This window comes from Toxorhynchites rutilus, chromosome 3 (genome assembly GCF_029784135.1).
Source record: "Toxorhynchites rutilus septentrionalis strain SRP chromosome 3, ASM2978413v1, whole genome shotgun sequence".
NCBI lineage: Eukaryota > Metazoa > Arthropoda > Insecta > Diptera > Culicidae > Toxorhynchites > Toxorhynchites rutilus.
The window spans coordinates 175,628,926-175,655,960 of record NC_073746.1 but is presented as its reverse complement, the minus strand read 5'-3'; the positions used below and the strand labels follow the sequence as shown (position 1 = coordinate 175,655,960).

The window sequence follows — 27,035 nt, the reverse complement described above, 5'->3', positions numbered from 1 at the left end:
GTGATTGTCCTTATATCCTTATATTCTCCTTTTCCTTTTCCTTCGCGAGAAATCAAATCCCTTCTTACTAACAATAGAATAAGGTGAAATGTAAATACATATTAGATATAAGATAGGCTTAAGAATTGAGTATGATGAATGTGAGTGCGAATGTGAGTGTGAACATTGTCAACATATCCTTATATCCCTTCCTTTTCCTGAAAAAAATGTCACCCTTCTAAACTCGAGCAAACCGCGAGTAATCGGTTCTTTACTTCATTAACACTAGAATTAATGAAAAATGTTTATATATACTTGTAACAATACAGATAGGAGTTTGGCTCCTTTAAACTTATGTAACTGAGCTTGTAAAAATAAAAATGGCTGCAGAGTGCTCTTAGCAAGTTGGCCCACCTTAGGATATACTTCCAGGCGCCCTGGCTAAAACCACTCTTCAGCCACCTTGGAAGTCTACTGTGTTTTGTTTGCAAACAAAACACAATACGCTAGTGCCGAAGCTCGCTCGTGATCAGTCTGTCTCTTTCACGCTACAAGCAAATAATTCCCGTCCTGCTTTCTACCGTACCGTTTTCATATACCGCTCCCCTAACCCTAAATTCTACTTCTAGGCGCCTTATACATGGTGTTGCAGTGTCGATGATATCTTTTCAAGCGCGACACTGGAAGAAGAAGGGCTTTTGGACGGAACCTAACGGAGATTGACCCTTGAATTGAAGAATATAAGCTAAAGCAATCGAGAAGTAACCAGGAAAATTAATAGAGAAGACACAGAGGGCCGTATTTCCGAATGCACTTCACGTTGAAAATGAAATGAAGTGTATCTGCAATGTCAACGGTACGGTGTCGACATCTGGATACGAAATCAGTTTTGCACTATCATAATAATACAAAATTATCTTCAGATACAATACAAAAAATGTAGAGAAGTATTTTACTACATGAAGAAAACAAAGTTTTCCATTTACATTGAATACTAGTTTAATACGGAGAATTTATTTTTCATTCATAATTTCTAAATGTTTTCATTATGCTTGAAAACCCATTACAGGGGAACTTCTATATAACGTACCCTCGTTACAACGTATCCTCGATATAACGTCATTCTAAACCTTGTTTTGTACCTTTAACCAATCCCGAAATACAACTGTTTTGTGATACCGGATACTAAATGAATCAAACTTAAACCAACAATACCAAGGAAAACATCATGAGATAGGTTGGCTTCGTCTTCTAGTTGAATTTATTCATTAATTAATTTATTCATTCATTATTCAAACAGCAACACAGTAAAAAAAGTACATTTCGTTTTCCCCGTGAAGTGTATTCGTGAATATGGCATAGAGATAAGAAATTTAGAGAATAAAGGTAAAATTGGGTGAGACGCACATTACCTTGCAAATAGAACTTAACCTTCTCATAATGAACAGACGTGTTTTTCGAGTTATCTAGTGTACACGAAAAACATGAATAATTCTGAAAAACTTACCTCACCCCATATCACATTCAGACCAAATTTGATTCTGTCAAACAATTACCCATATTCCGGAATCCGATCGAGTTTCAAACTCGGTCGTACTTCACAATTCTTAAATACTTAAAACATAAATTTTCCTTGCGAATTTCGCGATTTTTTTATCCCTTGCAGTAAGTGTGTTACTATATTACATACCTATTTTATTCGTTAAATTGCTCACTTGTTTTACTATTTTCACTGTTGATTTCTCAGGCGACAAAATTACTGGATCAATTTGACGTCTAATGGTATACATTATAACATATATCGTAAGAACGATTCTGCGTAATATGCATTTGAAATCTCTTAATTTTTTGTTACATTTTTCGTAGAGTGATCCTGGCCGCGAATATCATCCTAACATTCTTTCCCTTCCCTTGGTGACTTGCACTAAAAGAATGGATTATTATTTATTAGTGTCATTCAGGTATATCACGGAGAGCAACTACGAAGTATACAGTCTACCCAAGCTCAAACTCAATCCTTCTTATTTATTATTCGAAAAAAGTCTTGCTCTATTTTTATTTTACAATGCCATTTTGTCGTTGGTTGATTTTTTACGGCGCTGCAAAAGTATATAATTTAAAGAATGTGTACTTACCCTCACAATGGAAGCCGTCGCCCTGATAACCAGGAAAACAAGTGCAAGTAAAGCTACCTAACGTATTTGTACAGTGCGCGAAAACGTCACAGGGTCGATATTTACATTCGTTTTCGTCTGCGGAAAAAAGAAAAAAAACAATGACCGTTATTATATTTATACAGTTTATTGGGATATACACAGCGTGTTTTTATGCATCATTATCATCATCATCATCGTCGTCGATTTAATTATTTTGAGGAAATTGCCATTAACTTAAAAGTTGCGTTTATCACTATAGAACAGTGGTACTCAACATTTTTTCATAAGGGCCACAAACACGTGTTAGTCATGGTGTATCGGGCATTTAGTACGAATGTTTGATAGCACTAACCGAGCCGATAAATGAATGATTTCACTGAGTGTGGGACGCGAACGTTTCGTGGAGCCATAAAACGCCAATTTCAGCAGATTGTCAAATTAATTAACATTAACTTGTACTGTTGATTGTTCATTGTCTAGAGCTGTTTCAGTGCTCTAGACAAATTGAATATCCAAGTAGTTTTTCAGTATTTTAAAATTTACAAAATTTCATCCTCAACGCTCCAAAGAACACGCAGAACGGCAACAGAAAATCCATGACGAATCTATTGTGTGGTGGTGGCGAAAGTAACAGCACCGACACAAATTTTCACCTCCAGTTCTCCACTGAAGAACACAGCTCTGGACAGCAACCCGAATTCACAATTTACGAATTCACGAGAATTGAATGATTGATTGGAAAAAAATCACCGATTAGTATCCAGCTAGCGACTAGACGGCAGCGAGGCTTTTCAAATGACCTTCCTCAAGACCGTTTAGTTTTATTTTTCAAATCAGCACTTTTTAAGCCTGGAGTCGAATGAACTGAGAAAATTTAAAGTCTCCATAATTCAAAACATCATCATTACGCCATTATACCAATGCATCGGAACACACTCCTAAATTCACAAAAACTTTTTTCCGGGAAAAAAGGAAAGTAGAAAATACAATTCGCCTTTTATTAGTTAGAATAATATTTTAGAATACATCAGAATTTTCAAAAATAACAGTCTAGTCGAAAGTTTAAGTGACACTGAAAAGGACCGATAGGTTTGCGTGGTTTCGTAGACGCAGCCGAAATGGTTAATTCATGATTCGTTTTTGTTCTCGCGAATACAAGATTTGTGTCCTTGTTACCCATGCAGTATGCATCGCACACATTCTTCACGTGCTACACACAGTGAGGCGCCGGGCGATAATATAACCCTTTCAGGACCATAAGATGTCCAAAACAATATATGCCAATACAACACAATATTTTAGCTATTGTGGGTGCAGAGTAACAAAATATCACCAGAAAAACATAGCAGGGTGTTTTGGTTTCCTATAATTTCATGGGATATATATTTTCCCTATGGACCATAAAAGTAAATAAATGAAGAGTTAGGTTTATTATATCGGTATTTTATTTATTGCTTTGTAATACAAAAAGCATTATAAAAAAATCATATGAAAAGTAAAATAAATAGTTAGCTATGGTATTCTACTAAAAAAATCGTTACTTGTGAAGCACAAGTGGACATTGCACATAACACATTTATTATGCGGTCTTTGTTAAGTCAGACCGGACCATGTTTGACAGTTCTTTTTTTTTTCATTCAGAAACACATTTTCTGCCTTGGACATACGTTTTATTGCGTAAAATAAATATCGATTCAATAATAATTGAACAATCGATAACGATTTTCGTCGAAGGGAAAAATTTGTCGTGAAAGGGATAACTGTTCCCCCACCACCATTATCTATTTGATAAACAACTCTTGTAATTCAACATGCGATTCAATCATACACAAACAATTTCTACTTAACGTTATGAAAACAGACGAAATACGTTCTATTTAATGTTTAATGTTTAACCCTGTTGCTGTTCCCCTCGATGAATGCTGGAACTCCTTAAAATCAGCAATTAGCAGCACAGCAGAGACCGTCATCGGGTATGAACAACGAGGACAACGGAACGAATGGTTTGACGACGAGTGCCGAGCGCTCCTGAACGAGAATGATGCAGCACGCGCAGCCATGCTGCAACGAGCGACTCGACAAAACGTGGAACGATACAGACTGAAACTAAGGCAGCAAACACATCTCTTTCGGGAAAAAAAACGCCGCCTGGAAGTGAAAGAGTGTGAGGAGATGGAGCTGCTTTATCGTTCTCGAGAATCGCGGAAGTTCTTCAAGAAACTAAACGCCTCGCACAAAGGCTTTGTGCCGCGGGCCGAAATGTGCAGAAACAAGGAAGGAGGCATCTTGACGAACGAACGCGAGGTGATCGAAAGGTGGAGGCAGCACTACGATGAACACCTGAACAGCGCGCAGACAGTGAGGAGGACTACACCGGTGCAATGAACAACGACGACGTACCACCCCCGACGATGGGTGAAGTTAAGGAGGCCATTAATCAGCTCAAGAACCACAAAGCAGCTGGTAAGGATGGCCTCGTAGCGGAGCTCTTCAAGGGAGGACCGACAAAACTTGTAGAGTGTATGCACCGGTTGATAGTCAGGATCTGGGACACAGTACAGCTACCGGAGGAGTGGAAGGACGGGGTAATCTGCCCCATCTATAAAAAAGGCGACAAGTTGGATTGTGGGAGCTATCGTGCCATCACAATCTTGAATGGTGCCTACAAAATTTTGTCTCAGATCCTCTTCCGCCGCCTATCGCCAATAGTAAGTAGATTTGTGGGAAGTTATCCGGCCGGATTCATGCCCGGTTGCTCGACGACGGACCAGATTTTTACACTGCGGCAGATCCTCCAAAAGTGCCGCGAGTATCAGGTCCCTACACACCACATCTTCGTCGATTTCAAGGCCGCATATGATACAATCGACCGACGACAGCTATGGAGGATCATGGACGAACACGGCTTTTCCCGAAAGCTGACAAGACTGATTCAGGCAACGATGAACGGTGTGCGGTGCAGTGTGCGGATCTCAGGTGAGCTGTCGGAATCATTTGAGACTCACAGGGGACTTCGACAAGGCGATGGAATCTCCTGTCTGCTCTTCAACGTGGCGCTGGAAGGTGTTATGCGGAGAGCGGGCTTCAACATGTGGGGCACGATTTTCAACAAGTCTAGTCAGTTTATCTGCTTCGCCGACGACGTGGACATAATCGGAAGAACACATGCGACGGTAGCCGACTTGTATACCCGACTGAAACACGAAGCAGGGCTGATTGGGCTTGGGATCAATGCGTCTAAGACTAAATACATGCTAGCAGGAGGGACTGATCGCAACAGAGTTCTTCTTGGTAGTAGTGTTGTGATCGACGGCGACGAGCTCGAGGTGGTAGAGGAATTTGTCTACCTTGGCTCGTTGATAACAACTGACAACAACAACAGCCGTGAAATTCGAAGACGCATTGTCAATGGAAGTCGAGCCTACTATGGGCTCCGCAAATCCTTGAGGTCCAACAAACTCCGACCCCGTACGAAGTGTACCATGTACAAATCCCTAATTCGACCGGTTGTTCTCTATGGGCACGAAGCATGGACGATGCTTGAAGAGGACTCACAAGCGCTTGAAGTTTTCGAACGCCGAGTGCTCAGAACAATATACGGTGGTGTACAGGAAAGCGGAGAGGAGAAGGAGAATGAACCACGAACTGGCGCAACTCTACGACGAACCCAGCATTCAGAAAGTCGCCAAGGCTGGACGAGTGCGATGGGCGGGCCTTGTTGCAAGATTGCCGGACAGCAGCCCTGCAAAGATGGTGTTCGCATCGAATCCGGTAGGAACAAGAAGGAGAGGAGCCCAGCGAGCGAGGTGGTTGGACCAGGTGGAGCAGGACTTGGCAAGAATCGGTGCAGCCGGGAGTTGGAGAACTGCAGTCATGGATCGGGATTATTGGCGAAAAATTGTGAAGTAGATCTAATCTCTCAATGGGATGTAGTATCATTATAAATAAATAAATGTTTAACCCTTTCGCTACGAGCGTCGTCTATAGACGACATCAGGGTGATACTGCACATCGATCACACCAGCGCGATATGCATACTTTTCGGCGCAGTGCTCCGTTCAGCGGTAGCACTTCGACGGAGCACACTGCCGTAGTGAAAGGGTCAATGTACGTCCGTTCGACACGGTAGCAAAATAGAAACTGAAGTTGACCAGGTCGAGCACAGTATTCATAACGCTTTCACTGCCAGTCGACGACATGCATCGACCAATCTTTTTTTTTATCCAAAATATATATTTTTATTAAGGCTCATATGGCGTCAGCCTGACGGGGCCGGGAGTTCAATATTTCGATAGTGTTTGTCTTACAAGTATGTTAGTAATTTGTAACCGATTACTCGCGGTTGGCTCGAGGTTAGTATTACAAGTGTTTTCGTAATTGTGATGTTGCTGTCTCCAATGCTCTGTACGTGTGCCCGACACGAATCTTGATCGAGATGTACTTTAGAGTCGGTACCCATATTTATAAATTATTATTATTTCAATAGTTAACTTTCAAAGCAGTTTTTGAGCTATTGAAACAAGTTTTTGGGTCTATAAGTAACAAACCATAAGTGATTGTCATACCACTTCGTTCAATTTGCAAAAAGAAACAAACGCTCAAAACCTTGCACCCCAAACGTGACGCTCTCGTGTTAGAAATTTTAAACTTACACCTAGAAATAATGTGTTGCAGCAATACAGTAGCACTTTCCATCAAACGACATCCGAAAGACTGCCCTAGTATCGAGCAAAACCGCTGTGTGTGACATTAGCATTGAGAGAAACTGCTGTCTGCAAGCTGCAACGAGACGACTTGAATGATGGTGATGATGTTTTGAATTATAGAGGATTTAAACTTTAAGCTCAACACTCGGCCTCGAAAAAGGCCATTTGCCTCGATGCCGTCTGCTCGCTAGCTGGATTATTGATGAGTTGGGAGTTCTGTGATTTGAAATCACGAAGGACTTATTTTTACTCAATAAATTGAATACGGGGTAGTATAGATTGTTATGATTTTTCTATCCACATTGTCCGCCGAACAAACGCTGCATTTGCATTTCGAGTGACCGATTTACGCGCGTCTGATTCACATTAGTTGTTCGTTATTGACACGGCACGGATTAGTAAGAATAGAAATTCATAGTTTTATTCATGAATTGATGGGATGATGCTCTACCAGCCGTGAATTAGGCAAGCTGAAATGTGTGGAATGTCTTCAGACCGAGTGTTCTCTTCCGCATTGTTTAAGGAACCCCGGTATCGCAGATGGATTGCTGAGAAACCTAACGAGCTTGGATTCTCGAACTGCAGTAAACCACAATGATTAATTAGCACTAATCATAGCCATACGCGCGTATAAACGTATATTATCAATTCTGTAGTAACAAGCTTTACGCGAACTGCGAGGGATGCAATCAGAATAAACTTCCGACGAGTGAGTTAAAGTTTAGTTGTAAATCAACTGAACCATGCTCTAACATTCACTCCGAAGAATAGGAGAAAACGGTAAATATGTGTTGTAAACAGTAACAGAGGGGGATCGACTTCATGTTTCTCATTCTTCACGCGGAATATATCCCACTATTCTAGCGAGTATTACATTCGGAATCAGCATAATAATTTGTATCACATTTGAACAGTTATTTTGCTGGAGAACTCCGATCACGACTGCAAACACCTCTATTTGGAGCGTACCTTTCCGCGCGCTCCATGAATGCCAAAAAGGTAGTTCTCGCACAGCATAAAAATCGTTTGTGACCCGAAGCATTCTAGGGTAGCAAACAATATTTCTGTGAACCACAAACCAACGCGGAAGACTGCTAATTTACGTATTTTCTTCGCTCCGTCGAGCTAAAATTTCAGGAGAAAATTGAATAATGACGGAAGGCAAAGGGGTTTCTTCTCTGGATTGTGTTTAGATCATGACAGAATTGGCACCCCCGCAAATAAACTTCGCGCCACGATCAGTGCCCTTCTTACTTCCAGGTGAGAATGGTGAAAAGAAAGAACAGGCTTCAATTACCCTGCTAAAAGCTCTTTATTCAAATCGTGGGTTGTTGCGAATAGGAGAGGAGGGAATGTTTCAGTGTACATTTACTGATGCTAATGCTACTTGTTTTATTGCTTGAAATGCGCATTATAAATAATAATTACCACGCGGCTATGGGGAGACAAAAAAAGGTAAAAGCATATGAGAATGCGGTGTTTGAGATGTTCCAGTGAACAATTTTCTCCGCTTAATCGATGTTGGTTAGATGCATATTATTGAAACAATGTCTACATTCGATTTGAGTATTTTTCGCTGAAAAGCTCCAAAAAGTATATGAAGATGATGATGAATGAATGAATAACCGCTTCGTGTAAAGGTGAACTTGCATAACTCACCTGCATCTTGGCAGTTGCAACCACCGAAGCCATCGTTACAATGGCATAGGCCTTCAAGGCACACTCCGTTCGAACAGGCTTTACCGTCTTTATCACAATCGTCTGAAAAAAAGAGTTGAGAACATTGACGGGTAAGTGATCGAATCAAGATCATCCGATCATCCATACTTACTTGTACACTTTAACTTATTTCTAAGCTCATCGGAGCCCATGTAGCAGTCCGATGTGCCATCACACAGCTTGGATAGCTCGTACAGCTGCAGATAATCTGTGGATTCGTTGACTTGACAGCCGAAGTAGCCATCTTCTAAATTTAGAAAAAACACTTCGTGTTTTAACCCGAAAATTCCAACGTTTTTCCGGGACGCTGAGTACTGAGAACTCGCCTGTGGAGGAGAAGAAGAAAACGAAAAAAAAAACAAAAATTAGAGATAATCGTAGTCAGTCATATTGTGGTTAGATTTCGGTTATTATAATCTCATCAATGAGTGCATCAATGACAGTTGAATGGGAGAGACCTAAAGTGGGTTGCCGTTGTGGGAAATGTCGTTTCTTCCGGGTCTGGAGGTACGTTTCTCTAATTGCCTACAACTATAAATGCCGATGCTTATTACGTAACGGTGCACGTGCTGACCTTTGCGTCTGGTATAAGTGGTACACACAGCACATATTATGGGACGTTTTGAAGCGATGGGACTCGAGCATATCGTTTGAATGGCGTCGCGTATTTTTTTACGAGGTTTTATTTAACGCGGATTTTCGAATTAACGCGGTAACGCGGGACCAGTGCAATATCACATCTCTTCCTCAGTTCACATTTTTCTCTTATGCTCCCTCAGAGCATATTACGGTTATTAGTGCTTGTAACGGAGCTTAGTGCTTATGAAAGAAATTAGTGCCGCACCTAATCACGATTCTTACGTGCATTTTAGGTACAAAGGGACGGAGGTTTCACGGGCAGCGATTCGTGAATTTCTTTCCCTGTCTACTTAGCTCTGGACGGTCCAACAGTGGGACTGCACGTGCATCGGCAGTAGAGTGTACAAATCACGAGGGAATCTTCTAGCAACAGCAGCTGACCTCATTCGTGAGGAAAACTGAACTATAGCTACCAGTAACCAACGAAATCGCAGGAATAAAAATTACGGGTTTTCGGAAGCGAGCAACACTCAACTTTTTACTTCCGTTCTACGTAAAGATAGTCCCATTTGAAATTGAGCATGAATTTGTGATGACCGTTCGAACAAGAATTGAGTGCAGTAGACCTCCGATTATCCGCGGAATAGTCTGGCAACGTCACCTCGGACAACGAATATCGCGGGTAGCGGAATAAAGGACTAAAAATGAAGTGCAAACGCAAAAAAAAAGTATTTCTGCTTGTATTATCAATTCAACTGCTCATCTGTAAGGCCGTGTATACCAGAGGATATCATGACCATGAACCATGACCAAACAAAAGATCAAGAACCTACCACTCACTGACAAATTATGGAAAGTTCTATAGAATTACTATAGAACTCGCTTCAACGGATAATCCGCACCACTCGCGGATCATCGGGGGTCTACTGTAGTTTTAATCCTATGGCTGTGCGTCCAGGAGTAACTCACTAACTCCAAAATCGGCATGTTTAGCGTTACGTAATTTTTGCACCACGCTTTATCTTTTGACGTAGGATTACGTCAATCGGGAACATATTGGGGTACAAATTGAAAATCGAGAATCGAGCACATCGCGAAAATTGTCCAATTTCAAACGCTTATTGCTCAGTCATTTCATGATGGATTGATGAAATTTTTGCGTCAATCGATTTCGGCACTCCATAACAATTTTTGATATTGAATAAAATAATATATATCATTAAACTAACTATCAAACAATCAATAACTATCAAATCTCAACCCCTATCCTAACGGAAATACCCACTTCTGATTGGTCGAAATTGACGACACATACGGCGGTTCCCTAACAGAGACATCATAAACAAGCTGCCTAGGGGAAATCGGCATTGCAAATACATGAAAGTAGGGGGAGCTTTTGCTCCCGACGAGATGTGTTCCCAAACAGAGACATCAAAACCAAGCTGCCTGATGGAAATCTGCATTGCAAATACATGAAAGTTGGGGTCATTTTTATATTGCAAGTCAGAAGAGTGATACCAATAATTCTAGCAAATAAAATTTAAATTTGGAACTTTAATGTTGGTTGCTTCGTGAAACTCCACATCAATGTCCGATCGTGTATTGTGAAAAATTCAGCACCAGGGGTAGGTGTAAAATTGTATACGATATCCGTTGTGTTAACCTTTTCCCGTACAACATAGAGTCTCACTACATATAGTACATATAGTATTAGGTGTACATATAGTATTAGGTATTGTTAGTCCAATTAAAATTCGCATTGGGTTGAATAAACAATCAGAAAGTAAAAATTATAAAAGAAAATTACTTTTTCCATTTCAAATATATTTTCCCTATATTAAAGTAACATGTTTTTACTGATAAGAAACATTGATAATTGTGTTCGGTATTGATAATTATCTTATATTACATTGGTGAATTTTTTTCTTTATTTCATCAATACATATCACAAGAGGCATCTCGTCTAGGATCATAGAGGGCGGTTCTCATCATATCTCGGTCCACGTCGGTATCCTTTATCTGATAAGCACCATCCAACGACTGTTTATCATCCTTCTGTCATCATCACCCGTTAAACACTGGTGGAATGAACAAACAATACCCAACAACCAAACAAAACGGTCCTTTTCAGGTCCACCTAATCATTATCGAAGAGTTTAACGATGTAATTATCCAAAATCAACAGATAACCTAACGGAATCCTACGTCAATTATGCGGTCGTGTCTCGGACACAACCCTCCTGTGACTTTTTTTTTCTTCGTCATTCGGACACGAATTAAACTGCAGGGCCTCACTAGAAGACAGTGTCCAGAACCGCCAGCGTAAGGAGATTCGGGTTATGAAGAACCCTGCACGGCAGGCAACTAGTGGACTCTTGTTTCTGCGTTTCTGCTCACTAGTGTTTTCTAGGTCCCAACGGAGTTATGGGACGGAAGGCTGCATGACCTAAAGAGTGTTCTGCCGTTCATGGCAAGGAAGTTATCCAGAAGGGTGCGCTACTCAGACTTTGATACGAAGCTGAAAGATAAGTTCTCGGGGAACGGGGGGAACAAGGTATGCACCATCAACACTCGACAATGAAGACCCTGAGAAAAGTTCAAGATAGGCACTGTAGGCAGGAATGCACCATCCTCAATTGGCACTGAAGAGAGTGTCGCTACCATTGTCGTCATTTCCGCACTATATGTTGCCTGATTTAGACAATGGCGCGAGTATTTCGCAGAACGCGCTGATCAAAAAGCGCTTCAGAGGATACAGCACTCTATACTTGTCGAACGCGTAGTATCAGCTGGATGCACCATGTCTCAAGGCCGCATCTACACCCAAACCGGTGTTGGTAGCAAACAAATACTTTTTCGTGTGCTGAAGGGTGAAATGAACAAATAAGAGCGCCTTTTTCAAGAGTTTCAAAATGTTTGTATGTATGGGAGCAAACCTCTCTTCCTCTCAGACTGAACGTTAGCCTGGAATTGTATCCCAAAAAAAAGTCCAAACGATGTCAAGCAAGGATCGAACCAAAGCCGGCTGGAATGTTATACAATTGTGTACGAATATTATACCACATTATAAAATGAGGTTGGATCTCGGAAGTATACATGGGAAGGGTTTTCTAAGAATAAAAGGGAGAGTATATACGTGAACCTGTAATCGTTTCACGACTGGGGTCGTGTATGTGGCAAAGTATGCGAAAAGGGTTAATGCGTGCTTATTTGCAATGTGACTCTTGTTTCGCAATTTCATATTGCTCTAACATTGCTATGGCATATATATTATACACAAACTCACCTCTTGCTTGCGTAAATGGTATACCACTATGGTAGGGTAGCAGATTTCTTGTTTTTAAGCTCATTTATTGTTATAAGTCAGGAGGTCAAAAGATGTGCTAATAATTGATTTTGGGCGTACGCATGATGAACTCTCTTCAGTAATTATAGCCAACATCATAGCTATCCAGGACAGGCGTATAAAAAAAACCGACCTGAACATCGACGCTTCAATATGATCTAATGGAAGATATAGTATCGAACCATCGGTACCAGCCTGCACCTTTCCTGGATGATGATCGTTTCAAACTATATTGGAATCGCACTACTCTGATCAACCTCTAGATTTAACACAATCGTTCAGATATTCTAGTTTGCGACTAGAGCGTCGACTCCGCAATTCTACTGAACCAAAATCTGATGGAGATTCACTGTCGCAAAATATGATTAAGGTCGGACAAAAGTCAAACAACTGCACATTAGAATTGCTGATCACTGCTAATCACTTGCATTTACATCAATGTGTTGAAAAGAATGACTTTAATTATCTTGGCAGCACTGCATTGAGAATACAAATGGTTATGAAAATTACGCGAAAAGCGTTAAGTAACTGTCAAGCTGGTAAACAGAGCGGAATTTGCTGATTTGATTACAGCTACAAATCAAATTAGCAAATACTGTTGCGTTTTATTTATTTGATGTACTTAAGGTGGCCGTACACTGTTTGCCCGGAGGTCAAATATTTGATATTTTTTGACAGATAAGGTTTGATTTGATATTTGTACAAACACTATTTTGTTTGCCACTCTTCAATTTTCAACAGTAGTAAACAATATCAAACACCGAACATGGAAAAAATCAACTGAAATATTCAAGGTAACCTAACCATGTACCGACAGGTTCGAAGAACAGACTGAAAAAATATTCTAGGCATCCAATAATTGAATATTTGCTTGTCGTGTTTTGTGTAGAAAATATTTGATCAGTACACGGTGACCAAATTTTATCTGTCAAAAAGAGTCAAATATTTGGCTTCGGTCAAACAGTGTATGAGCACCCTTACTAAACTGATTAAACTTACGAAATTTTCTCAGATTTCAGTTTTTTTTATCGTTAAACCCCCAAGCAGATAGTGTGGATTGTATACGGTGATATGAAGCAGAAACTAATTGAGCCGATTGAGAAAGAACGTTTTCGAAAAGAAGCAAGTAAGGTATTTAGCGTTCAAAAGTCGGTAGTTTTTTTTTTGGTTATTTAAGCATTACAGGACAAGAGTGCACCCGTGGCCGAGTGGTTAGCATCTCACATTATCATGCCGGGTGTTCGGGTTCGATTCCCGTTCTGGCCGGGGGATTTTTCTCAGAGAAATTTCCTCCGACTTGCACTGTGGTTACGCGTATTCTAGAGCTTGCCCCTCGGAATACATTCAAGGCGTGTTATTTGGCTTTAGAAATCTCAAAAGTATTAATAAATGACGCTAGTTAATGCATACGTTGAGACGGCAAAAGTTCCACAGGGAACGTTAACGCCATTCAAGAAGAAGGACAAGAGGATCGGTTGAACCTGTGAGAATAGATCGGTTAATCCGTGACCCGAATAAATCGCAGCAGTAAACAACTGCAACAGAAACAACCACTTAGAAAAAGTGCAGTAGGCTGGAAATATTGTGGCGCGAGAAAAACTGAAAAGAAAAATGTGTATAAATGCCTCACATTTCTATTACAGTAAAACCTGTTTTTGTGCGTTTTTTTCTTGCGCGAATTTTTTTTGTGCGATTTTTTTGTGCTATTTTCTGTTCTTGTGCGATTTTTTTTTGACGTAGGACTACGTCTTCCATTTCTATACCGGGGTGTAAAATCAAACTTTCGAAAACGAATGCATTATGCCGGGGACCGAGATTTTGAGCGTTGATAGCTCCTAAACAACTGAACGAAATGGTATGATAAACACTTCATTCGAAAGATAAAATGTCTACGCGTTATATACTTGTTACTTTTTGATCCAAAAACATGTTTCAATAGCATTAAAATAACTTTCGAAACAGGCCATTAAAATCACCAATCGGTATATAAGCGAGCGCCGCTCGGAAATCCATTCAGTTATAATTGAACAGCGATTGAAGCATGTTGTCGCTGTTGTGGTGAAACTTCGTTCATGATGAAAGCGCTGATGAACGGTGTCACCAAGAGCCTGGAGAATGATGCCACTGAAAAGGCAACCAAGAGAATATCAGCATCGAAAAACGGTTCCGCTTGAGACATTGGAGCAGCCGCCACACACACATACACGCGCGGAACTCTTTTCGTTTGCTTGCCATCCAGCATCGAGAAGATTCCAAAAAGATGTCATCGTTGCTGAAAAATAATCTGCCAGTTCCCCTTAGAATTGAAAATTACATTCCAGCGAAAGAGTTTATTTTAATGTTTTTTATACATATAATATTGCGACCAAATACATTTGGTTCTGTGATTTGTCAATCAAGTGCAGTTAGCAGAAAAGTTTCTGAAGATTATTCTTCCCCATCAGTAGAATATTTTCGTATCCAATATTGGATGCATAAAATCTTGTGCCTCCAACGTAACGCTCTCGTTTTTGAAGTCCCCCAAATATTTATTTATTCATGGATTCAGATTCAACTTCAAACAAATAATCACTAAACCAACGATAGTCCTACATCACCCTCGCGGTTATACCATAGATATAACCCATTTCATGTTTTTTATGGTTTATATGCATTTCAGTGCGAAAACTTCTGAAATTATTCCCCTCCTCTCATCAAATGCTCTAAGTTTTTGCATGACATGATTTCTAACAGCAACACGTTTCAACATGCAACTAAAGTCACAAAAAAGCCACGTTCCACTGATTGCCCGGGCCGATTACTTGCTGCTTTATTTAATTGTAAACAAACAACGCTTCAATTTACATTGTAGTGTATTTGTATTGATAACTCTCATACACTGCATGATTTTCATATGTGTGTGTGCAAGCGATGAGTGTAAACAAATGTTTTTGTATTTTTCAAGTGTGAAGTTCATTACGTTTTCCGTTGTTTTTAGTTAGTTTGATCAATAAATCTGGAAAATGCCGATTTATTGATCACGGATAGAGAAAAAGGACAAATCGATGTATTTCACCAAGAAAATGTTGGAATTAGAGAAATTCCTCGTCGGATTGGATCCCATCAAGTAGTTCTAAACTATTTGACGAATCCTCAAGAATACGGTAAAAAGAAGAGAGCTCCACATAAATCGAAGCTCCCTGACCGGGATAATCGGCAAACAGTTAGAACAGTTCGAATACTTCAAAATCGCTTATGCAAATAAAGCAATCTTTGAATCTAAATGTTTCACGGGAGACAATTCGTCAAATTTTGGTAAAAAGTCCTTACATAAAGAGGGTGACGAGACGACGTCTGAGTTTTCACATGAATCAACAGTGAGATGTGGTATGTAACAACAAAGAACGTTTTCAAAAGAACACATTTTGCTATATACCATAACGAAATGTTCTTCAATTATTTTTTTACTTTTAACTTTTCTAGGTTATCTTCTGTGACGAAAAAAAGGTCATCTTGGATGGTCCTGATGGTTTCAACGGGTACTGGTGTGATTTACGGAAGAAGGAACATTATTTTTCAACCAAGAATTTTGGTGGAGGCTCGTTCATGATTTGGGTGGGATTCTGTGCAACCGGAAAGCTCGAGATAGCTTTCACATCATTCAAGGATCTCATACATGTTCTGAAATCCTCTCTTTTACCGTTTTTGTGTGAATATCGTCACAAAAAAATCACATTCCAGCAAAATAATGCTACTATTCATATCAGCAAAGAAACTAAGCAATGGATTAAGGACCAAAAACTTATTTTTTTGGACTGACTGGTTCGCTCTCCAGTCTTAAATCCTGTTGAAAATCTTAGGGCGATCCTTGTACGCAGAATCTACACTGATGGAAAGCGGTACACCACGATTGAAGAGCTCAAGGTCGCAATTTTGGAAAATGGAAAAATATCGAGAAATCCGTTCCGAAAAATATGGTAAATGGTATTGCAACACGAATTTTCAAGGTTATTAGTCGAAATTGCAAGGTTGCCAAATATTCACATGTAAATCCGGCAATAGTTTTGAATTTTTCATTGATAACACATATGAATTTTGAAATGGTCTTATAGAAACTTGACAGCTGAAACTATTATATTTAAGCACAATAAATAAACAAACAATTCTTTTGAACGAAATTGACGTTAAATATACTTTATTCTAAGCATTCAGCAATGTACGAATGTATCTTGTTGGAATTCTAACTGTTTGTGTTGCAACGAAATGTTATCAAGGTGGTCTTATAGAAGTTGGACAGAGTGTACTACACTTTTTCTAAGTGGATGTTTCTGTCGCAGTCGTTTTCTTCTGCGCATTATTCCGGGAACCGGTTTATCATACGTTGTTCCCCTAAACGATTATTTTGCATCAGGATCCGAAATCAAGAGAATATAAGGCTTGGATGTAAACCCCAGAATGGTTCAGTAACGGTTGCGAGAGGATGCCTTATTCGGTTACAGACCAGCGTAGATGCTGTTTGTTAGGATCAAAATCTGATTCATGAATAGGACTCATCGATTCTGTCGATAGGGAGGTTACGCAATGCAACGGTTTTTGAGAGTGCGTTTGCCATAAATGATCGAAATTGGCATAAAATTTATTTATTATTGTTCCGTGACAACTGTATTTTCTTTTAAAAAAAATAAAAAGGCTTTAAGCCTTGTAGTTAATTCGTCTCTTAAACAACATTATTGATCTGCTAAAATTTGTCGAAACATTCAGTAAATTGTTCAGGGTATAATCTATTACTAAAATGAATGAAACATAAAGCATAACCATCGTTTGGCCTTTAATATTTCATTAGCATGTATCGAATTGCACTTCATCAGCATCTCGCCACTCCGTTGCAATGTTGTTGAACTAGACCATAATAAATTCAGTAACTAACACTTGATTTTATAACCCCGGCTTATCGTCAATTCCCCTTCGAGAACTTCTGGTTTTTTGTGTTCTTTTTTTGTTGTCTCACGGTCATAATTTGGAGCACGGCAATTCCATTTAAGAATAAGTCTTCAAAGATGATCATAAAACGCTTCTGTAATCAGATACCCAGAATCCAAGTGGAACAACCATTCAGAGGGCTAGCCCACTAGATATGCTCGCTACAAATATAATGGTAATAATATTAAATGTAACTTTTAACACATCCTCTCCGCGCTTCATCTGGCATCTGGTGATGAGCAATGCCGATGACTGCGAGTATCGCACTTCTGCAGAACGCAAAAGAAGAAGAAGAAGAGCGAATTAAAATTTAATAGCAGGTCATCAGTATATGCTCAACAGCATGGACAGTAACTTGATCTCTCTCCGATTCCACTGATTCGCGGTATGTGCGCATAGTTCAATGATAAAACACCTCACTCGCACCGATTGAGGTGCGAATCAATAAAGCTGATTGTAGCGAATAGCCAACCCCGCGCTACCTGGCTAGCAATACAAGAACACCGCGCGCCGTAATCACAGGTGCAATTCACAATTCAATTTCATTATCAAGGTCAGACTTTGCAAGGGCAACTCACACCGCGTTGGGTATGTACCTGCCTGTCTGTACATATGCATGCATCTGCAGGAGGAATGCGGTTCGGAACTGGCCACTGAATAAGGGCCGGGCCGCATCAGATATTGCTACTTCGCACCGGTCGCGGTCATCAGAGTAATGCATCACACTTTTTGTTTCCCTACGCTTCCAACCACTGCTACTACGCATAGTGATCTTCTGATCGTGCCGAGGCTGGAAATTGATGCCGGCTCGGGAAATAAAATGGCGAATATTATGAGCATTTAGGAATTTTATTGATGATGATGATGTCCAGCGAGAATGCTATTATTAGAAGGTTCAGCAGGTGATAAATATCGCTCGAGGGTTTGTGGCGCGGTGTATTGTTCTCCAGCAGATTCTTCGACTATAGTCATTACATGGACCTCTGATGTACAGGTTAACTTCGATGAAACGTGCAGTGTGATTTTTCAACACTTTAACATTGCTACCTGTTACTACTGATAATTTTTATATTTTTCCAAAACAACGGTTGAAGAGTATCCTATCAGAATGAGTGGAAGTTCTATCCGGTTCATTCATGAACAATTTAACGATATTTATATTGGTAATTTTAGAGTCAGTCAACTGTGTCCATCGAGGTCGATGTCGCATTTGATTCAACAATTTATGCAGGTCTTGACTATTGATAGCTCGCGCACATCTACAGCAGTTTTGCTGTTTGTTTGAAAATGCGTTTTCTCTCGATTTCAAATAGTGTCGCTCATATCGCCGGATCAAAAGATACCGCACAGGGTTTCTGGATTGTTTGCAGATCGCACCCCCCTCCACTGATGGACGTGGGAAAACCACTCGTTGGTAAATTATGCAACTGGTTAAAGAACACAAACTCGGTGTGATTGGTGTGATTACACAGCTGGTTCCATCGTGATGTTTTGCTTTCCATGATTCGATTTTAAACAGGTGGTACTGCCCTTGCGCGATAGAAGTATGCTGAATAATAAATTTATGTCCGGTAGCACAGCGGAAAATAACACTCAGGCTTCGAAATTTAAAAATAAAAACAAATAAATACAAGGTAGCAGTGCAAATCGGAGGACTTCCCTCTACCCTATACCTAATCAAGCCAATTTAAAACTTAATTGACAATTGGTTTCGATCGGACATAAACAAAGCTGACATCATAATGGACCCTGGTGATCTGAATTTCGAGCAGTACCTCCTAAGAAGGGCATCGCCAAAGACGATTTGAACGTCGAGAACAGAACGTTTTTCATGCGTGTCTAGTTTGCAATAATGTGAGAATGTGAGGAAGCAACATTGTTGCTGGGAATTTGGAAGATTCATTCCGATTCCGGATGATTCTCCGATGGGAGCGCAGTGATTGGGAGTGGATTGAACATCACGACGGCAATTTTACGCCACCTGGCTGTCAATCTCACTTAAAGCGTTGATACCTTGCGTGATTGTGGGAAAGTTCGAGCTGAAAAATGAAAAACGAATTGATTTGTTTCATGCTTCCTTTGGTCATCGGCCTTCAGACGTACTCGGATTTCACGGTCGATTGAAATCGCTGTTTGGTACAGAAGTGAATTGTAATTATCAATAAAGATACATGAAATATTTGATTAGATTGTAACAATAAATTATTTTAACTTCTAATATGAGTTGTTAATGAATACTTGTAGAATCGGGTTGAACGATTCCGTGTGGCTCCCATCAAAGTGCTGATCACACAAGTTTTAGGGGGAAGCCCAAGGCCCGATTTCTGTTTTGGCTGTATGAACATCGAAGAAGTGAAACTTTGTTGACATGCACAATCAGTTTTAAAATGTATATACCGGGGCACATCATTCACGTTTTCCATAATCTAATGCAGCAAATTTTCTTTTACGTTTTATTTTCGCTACAAACAGGTACCTCTAAGTCAGTCATACTCAATCTGCGGCCCTGTTTTTCCTTCTATTTAGTCCAGCTGGTGTTACGCGAAAATCTAAGAAATCATTACCTATTTTTTGACGTGAATTATGTACATCTTTCAGTGTCAAGTCAGAAAACAGGAGACGTTTTTATGAAGTAGTTTTAACGTTGATAACTATTTTCTATAAATTTTCTAAGATTTGTTTGGTATGCTCTACATTACGATTTCGTAAATGGTTTGAATTACTGAAAATTTGGAGCATTCCTATTTTTCTAATTCATTTGTTCTGCCCATTTGTGCGCTTACCTACCGGTGCTGTCGAAAACGAGCAACCAATGTTAACATTGGTTGCTCGTTTTCACAGTATTTATATAAAACTGCGCACAGTATTTATATAAAACTGCGAATCTCGCGCTCATTAATCACTCGCTCGAAATAAAAATGCAGCGTTAGTTCTACGGATGATGTGGATAGAGAAAATATTACAATTGAAGCTCCATCCGTTTTCAATTTATTGAGTATGAACAATCAACTCGCGATTTTAGATGACAGCATTCACGATTTATAAGTCATTTAGCTAGCGATAGGACGACAGTGCGGAGTTTAGTTGAGTTTTTAAATTGATCTTGAGGTTAGATGCGACTGAACTGGGGAATTTTAAAACCTCTATAATTCAAAACATCATCATCATTCAAGTCACATTCTCGCTCAAGCTAACAGACTGCAGTCTTTCTCAATGCTGATGTCAAACACAGCGGTTTTGCTCGATGCAAAGAAAGAATGGAAGATGTTAGGCTGTCAAAAAAGTCCTGCGGTATTTCCGCGAGGTGTCGTTGTAAGCGCGTAGTTCTAGTTGTATTCATTGTATCGAGTCATACTATAGCTTGTTGGAAAGGTATTTTTGCGCGCTATAATATAGTCTTTGACAGTGTTTTGTTTGGGTAAGCCGTTCGTGAGTTATAGTGTCGCAAATATGGAGCAAAATAAAGAGAAAATCCGACATATTTTACAGTACTACTATGACAAAGGCAAAAATGCATCTCAAGCTGCCAATAAAATTTGTGCAGTTTATGGACCCGATACAGTTTCCATTTCCACCGCACAACGATGGTTTCAACGTTTTCGTTCTAGTGTAGAGGTCGTCGAAGATGCGCCACGCCCCGGAAGGCCTGTCGTCGAAAATTGCGACAAAATCGCTGAATTAGCCGAGAAAGACCGGCATAGTAGCAGCCGTAGCATCGGCCAAGAGCTGGGGATAAGTCATCAAACCGTTATTAACCATTTGAAGAAGCTTGGATTCACAAAGCAGCTCGATATATGGGTGCCACACACATTGACGCAAAAAAACATCTTTGACCGTATCGACGCATGTGAATCGCTGCTGAATCGCAACAAAATCGACCCGTTTCTGAAGCGGATGGTGACTGGCGATGAAAAGTGGATCACTTACGACAACGTGAAGCGCAAACGGTCGTGGTCGAAGCCTGCTGAAGCGGCTCAGACGGTGGCCAAGCCCTCATTAACGGCCAGGAAGGTTCTGCTGTGTGTTTGGTGGGATTGTCAAGGAATAATCTATTATGAGCTGCTTCCCTATGGCCAAACGCTCAATTCGGACCTGTACTGCCAACAACTGGACCGCTTGAAGGTAGCACTCATGAAGAAGGGGCCATCTTTGATAAACAGAGGCCGCATTGTCTTCCATCAGGACAGCGCCAGGCCACACACTTCTTTGGTGACGCGCCAGAAGCTCCGGGAGCTCGGATGGGAGGTTCTTTTGCATCCGCCGTATAGTCCGGATCTTGCACCAAGTGACTACCACCTATTTTTGTCCATGGCGAACGAGCTAGGTAGTCAGAAGTTTGCCACAAAAGAGGCCTGTGAAATGTTTTTTTTTTTTGTCTTTTTTATAGTGACTTTCAACTCATTTGGCTGGTTCGTCACTTTTACTTCCATTTTTGGAAGAATGTCGGGAGTGAGAATTGAACTCGTGACCTTTAGCGTGAGAGGCATGGATGTTACTACTACGCCAGATCGGCTCCAACCCTGTGAAAATTGGCTATCCGGGTTTTTTGCCAATAAGGAAGCGAGCTTCTATAACAGGGGTATTATGAAGTTGGCATCTCGTTGGGAACAAGTCATCGAACAAAACAGCGCATATTTGACTTAAAACAGATGATTGTAACTAATTTTATGAACAAATGAAAATTCAAAATAAATACCGCAGGACTTTTTTGACAGCCTAATATATCACACACAGTGGAACAATTTTGTTTGACGGAGACACTGTATCGATTTTCATGCCGTCTAGTATTTTTGCATTACATCAGCCTCTTTGTCGGCTGAACGAAGTGGTATGAAAATCAGTTGATTCGGAAGATAATAGGTGTACGATGATGTTTGTTACTTATCGACCCAAAAACATGTTCCAATAGCTTAAAAATGGTTTTGAAAGCAAACTGTTGAAATCCCAAAAACCTGTAAATATAGGTACCCATTTTTACAGATTTTAGAAGATTCTATAGTTTACTTGAAAATCCAGCTCAGTCAAAAATGGTCAGCACTAGATGCTTGACATCGCCAATGAAAGCTCGCATTGTGCTTTTCTTGGCCAAACTCAGTTTCAAGTTCGTTACTGTGTTGAACGGAGGTGCAATTTATATGCACGAAGCCAGCATATCGCGGAGCTTGCACTGACCGCCAGCAATTTATGTGAATTTATGCTGCCTCAAACACTATTTTGAAAACAAAGTTTGAGACGAATACTCGGTTCGATATTTAATCCATTGTAACGCACTTGACATGAATCGATAAAATTGAGTTATGTGAACATAATAATGACAGATCACGCTACAATACACATTTGTCCGAGATCCAGACGAAATAAGCAAAAATGATAACATTGCCTTGACGCGCAACAAAATTATGTCTAATAATGATTTTATATTATTGATAATGTTTTGAGCCGAAATTGTAGGAAAATTTAAAATAAACAGTTAAATAAGAATGAGAACTACAAATCCAAAGTATTTAAATAACAGCAAGTAATAATTTTCATTTAAATTGCAACAACTTAGAGCTGCATTAGAGCCTGCCAAAGTGATAGAGAGGATGAAGGAATACTTACAGAATACGGATAACGGACTTTGACGTTTGTTTTGCGTCAAGGCAGTGTTGCCACTTTCGCGTGTTGGGTTTGAATCTCGAACAGATTGTAAAATGTAGAAGTCGATCTCAATCGGATTGCGAAGTTTGAAATGCGATCGAGTTCCGGAATATGGGTGATTATTTGACTTTTTGAGTACAATCCAGAAGAGATGAAAAAAGAAAAAAAGAAGGAGATGTCTGCTCCCATACAAACAAACACTTTAAAGCTTTTGGCACAGATGGTTTTATTTGCTCATTTCACCCTTCAGAACGCAAAAAAAGCATTTTTCTGTCGAAGATGAAATGTTTTCTGCCAACGCTAGTTTGGGTGTATATTATTTCTATCTGAAAATCCATAATCGTTTTCGTCTCTCAATTAAAGCACATGACATCAACGCAAATGCTCTTCATACATGTTCGCGATGAGCTTCGTGTTCCGGTTTGTGAAGTGTAAATGATAATGGATTTAAGGAGGAATAAAAACTTTTTCAAATTAAAAAACAATGAATGAAAATATTTTTTTCTGTATCAAATATGTTTTTGATCCAATAGAGTGACACTTTTTTATAATCGATAAAAAAATCATGAATATAATATTGTTTTTGATCGTTTTGTATTGTGAAGTGAAAATTGTTGAGTGAGAATCAGTAATACGTTATTTTTAGCATTCAAAAAACATCAGGTAAAAATGTTCATTCAAGCACTGAATTCTGGCCTGCTGAGTGTAATATTACCCATAAATCCAGATGACACAAATACTGGTAAGCATTTGTATAATATACATGGTACAGCAATATAAGATTAATACGAGCGAGCTAAACCATGAAGTTAACGCATTTTGATGAACTCAATTCTGATCATGAATTGTCCAATTCAATAATGTTGTTTTGTCCACATGATTTCTATGGCAACCGCTTGGCGCGCTGCAGTTTGTTCATTGTGTCCTTCGCGCATAGCAGAAGTAAAGTTTCTCTGTGTTGAGTGTGTTGAGGGTAACACTTTTAAAATGCCCAAGAAAAGGCAACATTCTGAAGAAAGCCTAAATTATGAATGGATTAATATGATGACAGTAAACTCGAGCAATGATAAATTCAACATCTACTTGAGAATTCGAATGTTTTCATTCAAAAATGGTAATTTCTAAAACAGGACAAACCATGATCAGTGGTTAAACCATGATCATAATTTCTCTTTGAGAAAAATCGTTGAATAACATAAAATTTTTAATAATTTCAACGCCTCACGGTAGTATTAGCAACAAGAGACTTGGGGCTTTTCAACAAACCCAATTCGTATCAATTATATGTGATTTTCGTGAAGAAAATTCGATTTGCATTTACCAGTTGCGTAAAAACACCCCAAATCGGACAAACCAAGATCATTTACCCTATTATATCTGCAGCTGGGCGTTCAACCCCACATGATTAGAAAATCCCCTATGATTACTGATAATTTGGGGTCTTTAATTCCTATCGCTTTTTTATACCGTAATTAGGGCTCAACAAGGTTACAGTTAACATACGGTAAATTGGTCATTGTGTTTATATCGCTGTTACCATTATTTTGAGGATTAATTTATCTTTTATTTTATACCTTCTATGGAATAGAATGTTTCTGGTTTCAAGTAGAGGCACCGCGTATAAACTTCGCCTGTGAATGACGGATTTCTATAGTAGCATGTCCGAAAAAGATCCTGAAGCTATTGAGAACCAGAGCAGAGGGTCCAAAGCTCCTAAGAAGGATGGTTGTAATAGCTATTATTGCTTTGGTTATTATGCAAAGAAAGAAATGAGCAAACATCTAGGCCAGGAATTACCTCTGTGATTGAAAAATTCCCTTGATTCCGCGCTGCTAGTGACATGAGATGACTCAAGTCACGGTATTCCTGCAGATGAATTGCGTGACTATAGATTGTCACTTAGGTGAGATTTGAAGTCGTATCCTCATATGTTATCGACTCGGGTATGAAATAGAAGCTGAAAAGAAAGGGGGCTTCCACAATAGAGAGAGAAAAATTGCTATCTCACGTCATTCGCCGCGCGGAATAGAAGGGAATTTATCGTCTATTCGAGAAATATTGAAAGAATTTCTCGGCGACCTTCTCAGACTGCCAAAAATGTTGAAAAGTAATATGAGTGATGAATAGAAATATATAGTTCGAGAGTTTTTGAAGTAGTTTTCTCAGTAACCTTATTAGGTCAGGAAAAATACCTACACACATCGAATCACATCACTCACCACCGTGAATCCTGATTCTTCTTACCCATTTCACACTAACGTTTATTCTTCCATAAAAATCGCAAGGGAACCCGCTATAGACGCTACTCTTTTGGCCGCGAATGTCATACTAACATTTCTTCCCTTCCCCTGGTGATTGTAAGGATGTGGCCGGCGTCGTTATTTATTATTTATAGCTCGGATCACCGCAACTTGCACAAAGAGTATCAAATAGCTCCCAGTTTAGTAGCTATAGAGCAGGCTGCCATACAAATTATATATATATATATATATATATATATATATATATATATATATATATATATATAAGATAAATATAACGGAGAAATTTGTTATTTGATAACGGATAACGGAGATAACGGAGAAATTTGTTATTTGCAAGCGGATGAAAAATCTTGCACGAGAATTGTGTCTGAAAATAATCTGATATTATAATGACGAGTTTTGGTAGAAGTACTAGGAATTTTTCTAATAAAAATAAGTTTGAAGGGTAGATTAGAAGATCAACTAATGAACAGTTCTGCGATTGGACCAATGAACGTGCGCTTAGTAAGAACACGTGGATGTGAAAACGAAAAATAAGTTTTGGGCGGGACGAAGTTTGCCGGGTCAGCTAGCATTGAATAAAATTGTCAACACTCGAATTTGTTGCAATCCAGAGTTGATCTTAATGGTTTCATACACAATGGCCTCTCAGTTTCTAGGCAGCTGTTTCTTTTACCCTAGAAAGATAACATCGACAACTGCAGGTTGTATCGTCACTGCAAAAGTGAATAGATACCCACAATTTACAATGCTTACCAAGGCTGAACTCTATATGGCATTGGACACTTGAATCGTGGGTTTATGAGTACGACGTGTTACACAAATATCAGCTGAGTGGATGGCGATTGCCCCAGGATCCAGGACGAACAAAATCACGTAATTTCAATTCGCAAATGAAATCGATGAACGCTCACGGCTTTCATGGGCCAGAAGATCAGTTCAAAACTGTGTTTGAACTGAACATTTACCATATTAGAAAGAAAAGATATCAATGTTGGCCAATAAACTTTTGGTTGCCATTTCTGGATGATTTTCAGAAACCGAAATAATACAACTGTGAACTGTAAAGTCAATCCAGTGCTCACTAACAAGGCGAATGTTCCCGCTGCATGTTCTACTGACTACGTTGTAAAAATAGTAATTTGCAACTGTTCCACAAACATTCTCAGGCATAGGCTGACTATATTGAGTTCAAATGTTTCCGTTTAGAGATTCCATCATTATGGATAATAAGTATAAATTATTTCCTGGAAAGTACACGGTTATCATTAACCACACGTAGAGAAGAAGGGTGTGAACATAACAACGGCTGCGTTTTTTCGTATAATTAATAATTGCTACAAGAATAACAATATTTGTTTTCACAATATTTGGAATTCAGTTCTGCTCGCGATAAGTCATTTTCTGCATGCGCAGCTGCAGACGGAGATTTCGTTTCGATTCGGCGAAAAAAGCCCCGAACAGGGTGCACCCATATAATAAATCGCCCAAATCCGCACCTCCAGTTGTGTCGCGAGCTCTCCGCGACAGCCAGACAGCGAAAGCCTCATAAATATATACGAAATCTCATGCCGAAAACCCATTCCCTTGCACTCGGTGGATTCTTGGAATTTCGCTCATTTACGTGTGCTAAAAATGAAAATCAGCAAACACTCCGAAAGAAGCATAATAATTTAAAAATTCTTCG

The 27,035-nt window shown here is 39.5% G+C and overlaps 2 protein-coding genes across 5 annotated transcripts in view; one reads left to right on the top strand and one right to left on the bottom strand.

Moving 5' to 3' along the window:
- Positions 1-27,035, bottom strand: part of LOC129775912 (uncharacterized) — a 580,006-nt gene that overhangs the window by 140,865 nt on the left and 412,106 nt on the right. For all 3 annotated transcript variants that reach the window (XM_055781160.1, XM_055781159.1, XM_055781161.1), the window contains exons 4-6: positions 8,673-8,886; positions 8,501-8,602; positions 2,115-2,231 (exon numbers count right to left, since the gene is read on the bottom strand). In XM_055781160.1, the coding sequence (XP_055637135.1) occupies positions 2,115-2,231; positions 8,501-8,602; positions 8,673-8,886 (433 nt within the window). The remainder of the gene's footprint in view (positions 1-2,114; positions 2,232-8,500; positions 8,603-8,672; positions 8,887-27,035) is intronic.
- LOC129775911 (beta-alanine-activating enzyme) overlaps positions 1-27,035 on the top strand; it is a 286,887-nt gene that overhangs the window by 171,939 nt on the left and 87,913 nt on the right. The gene's annotated exons all lie outside the window — the stretch shown is intronic.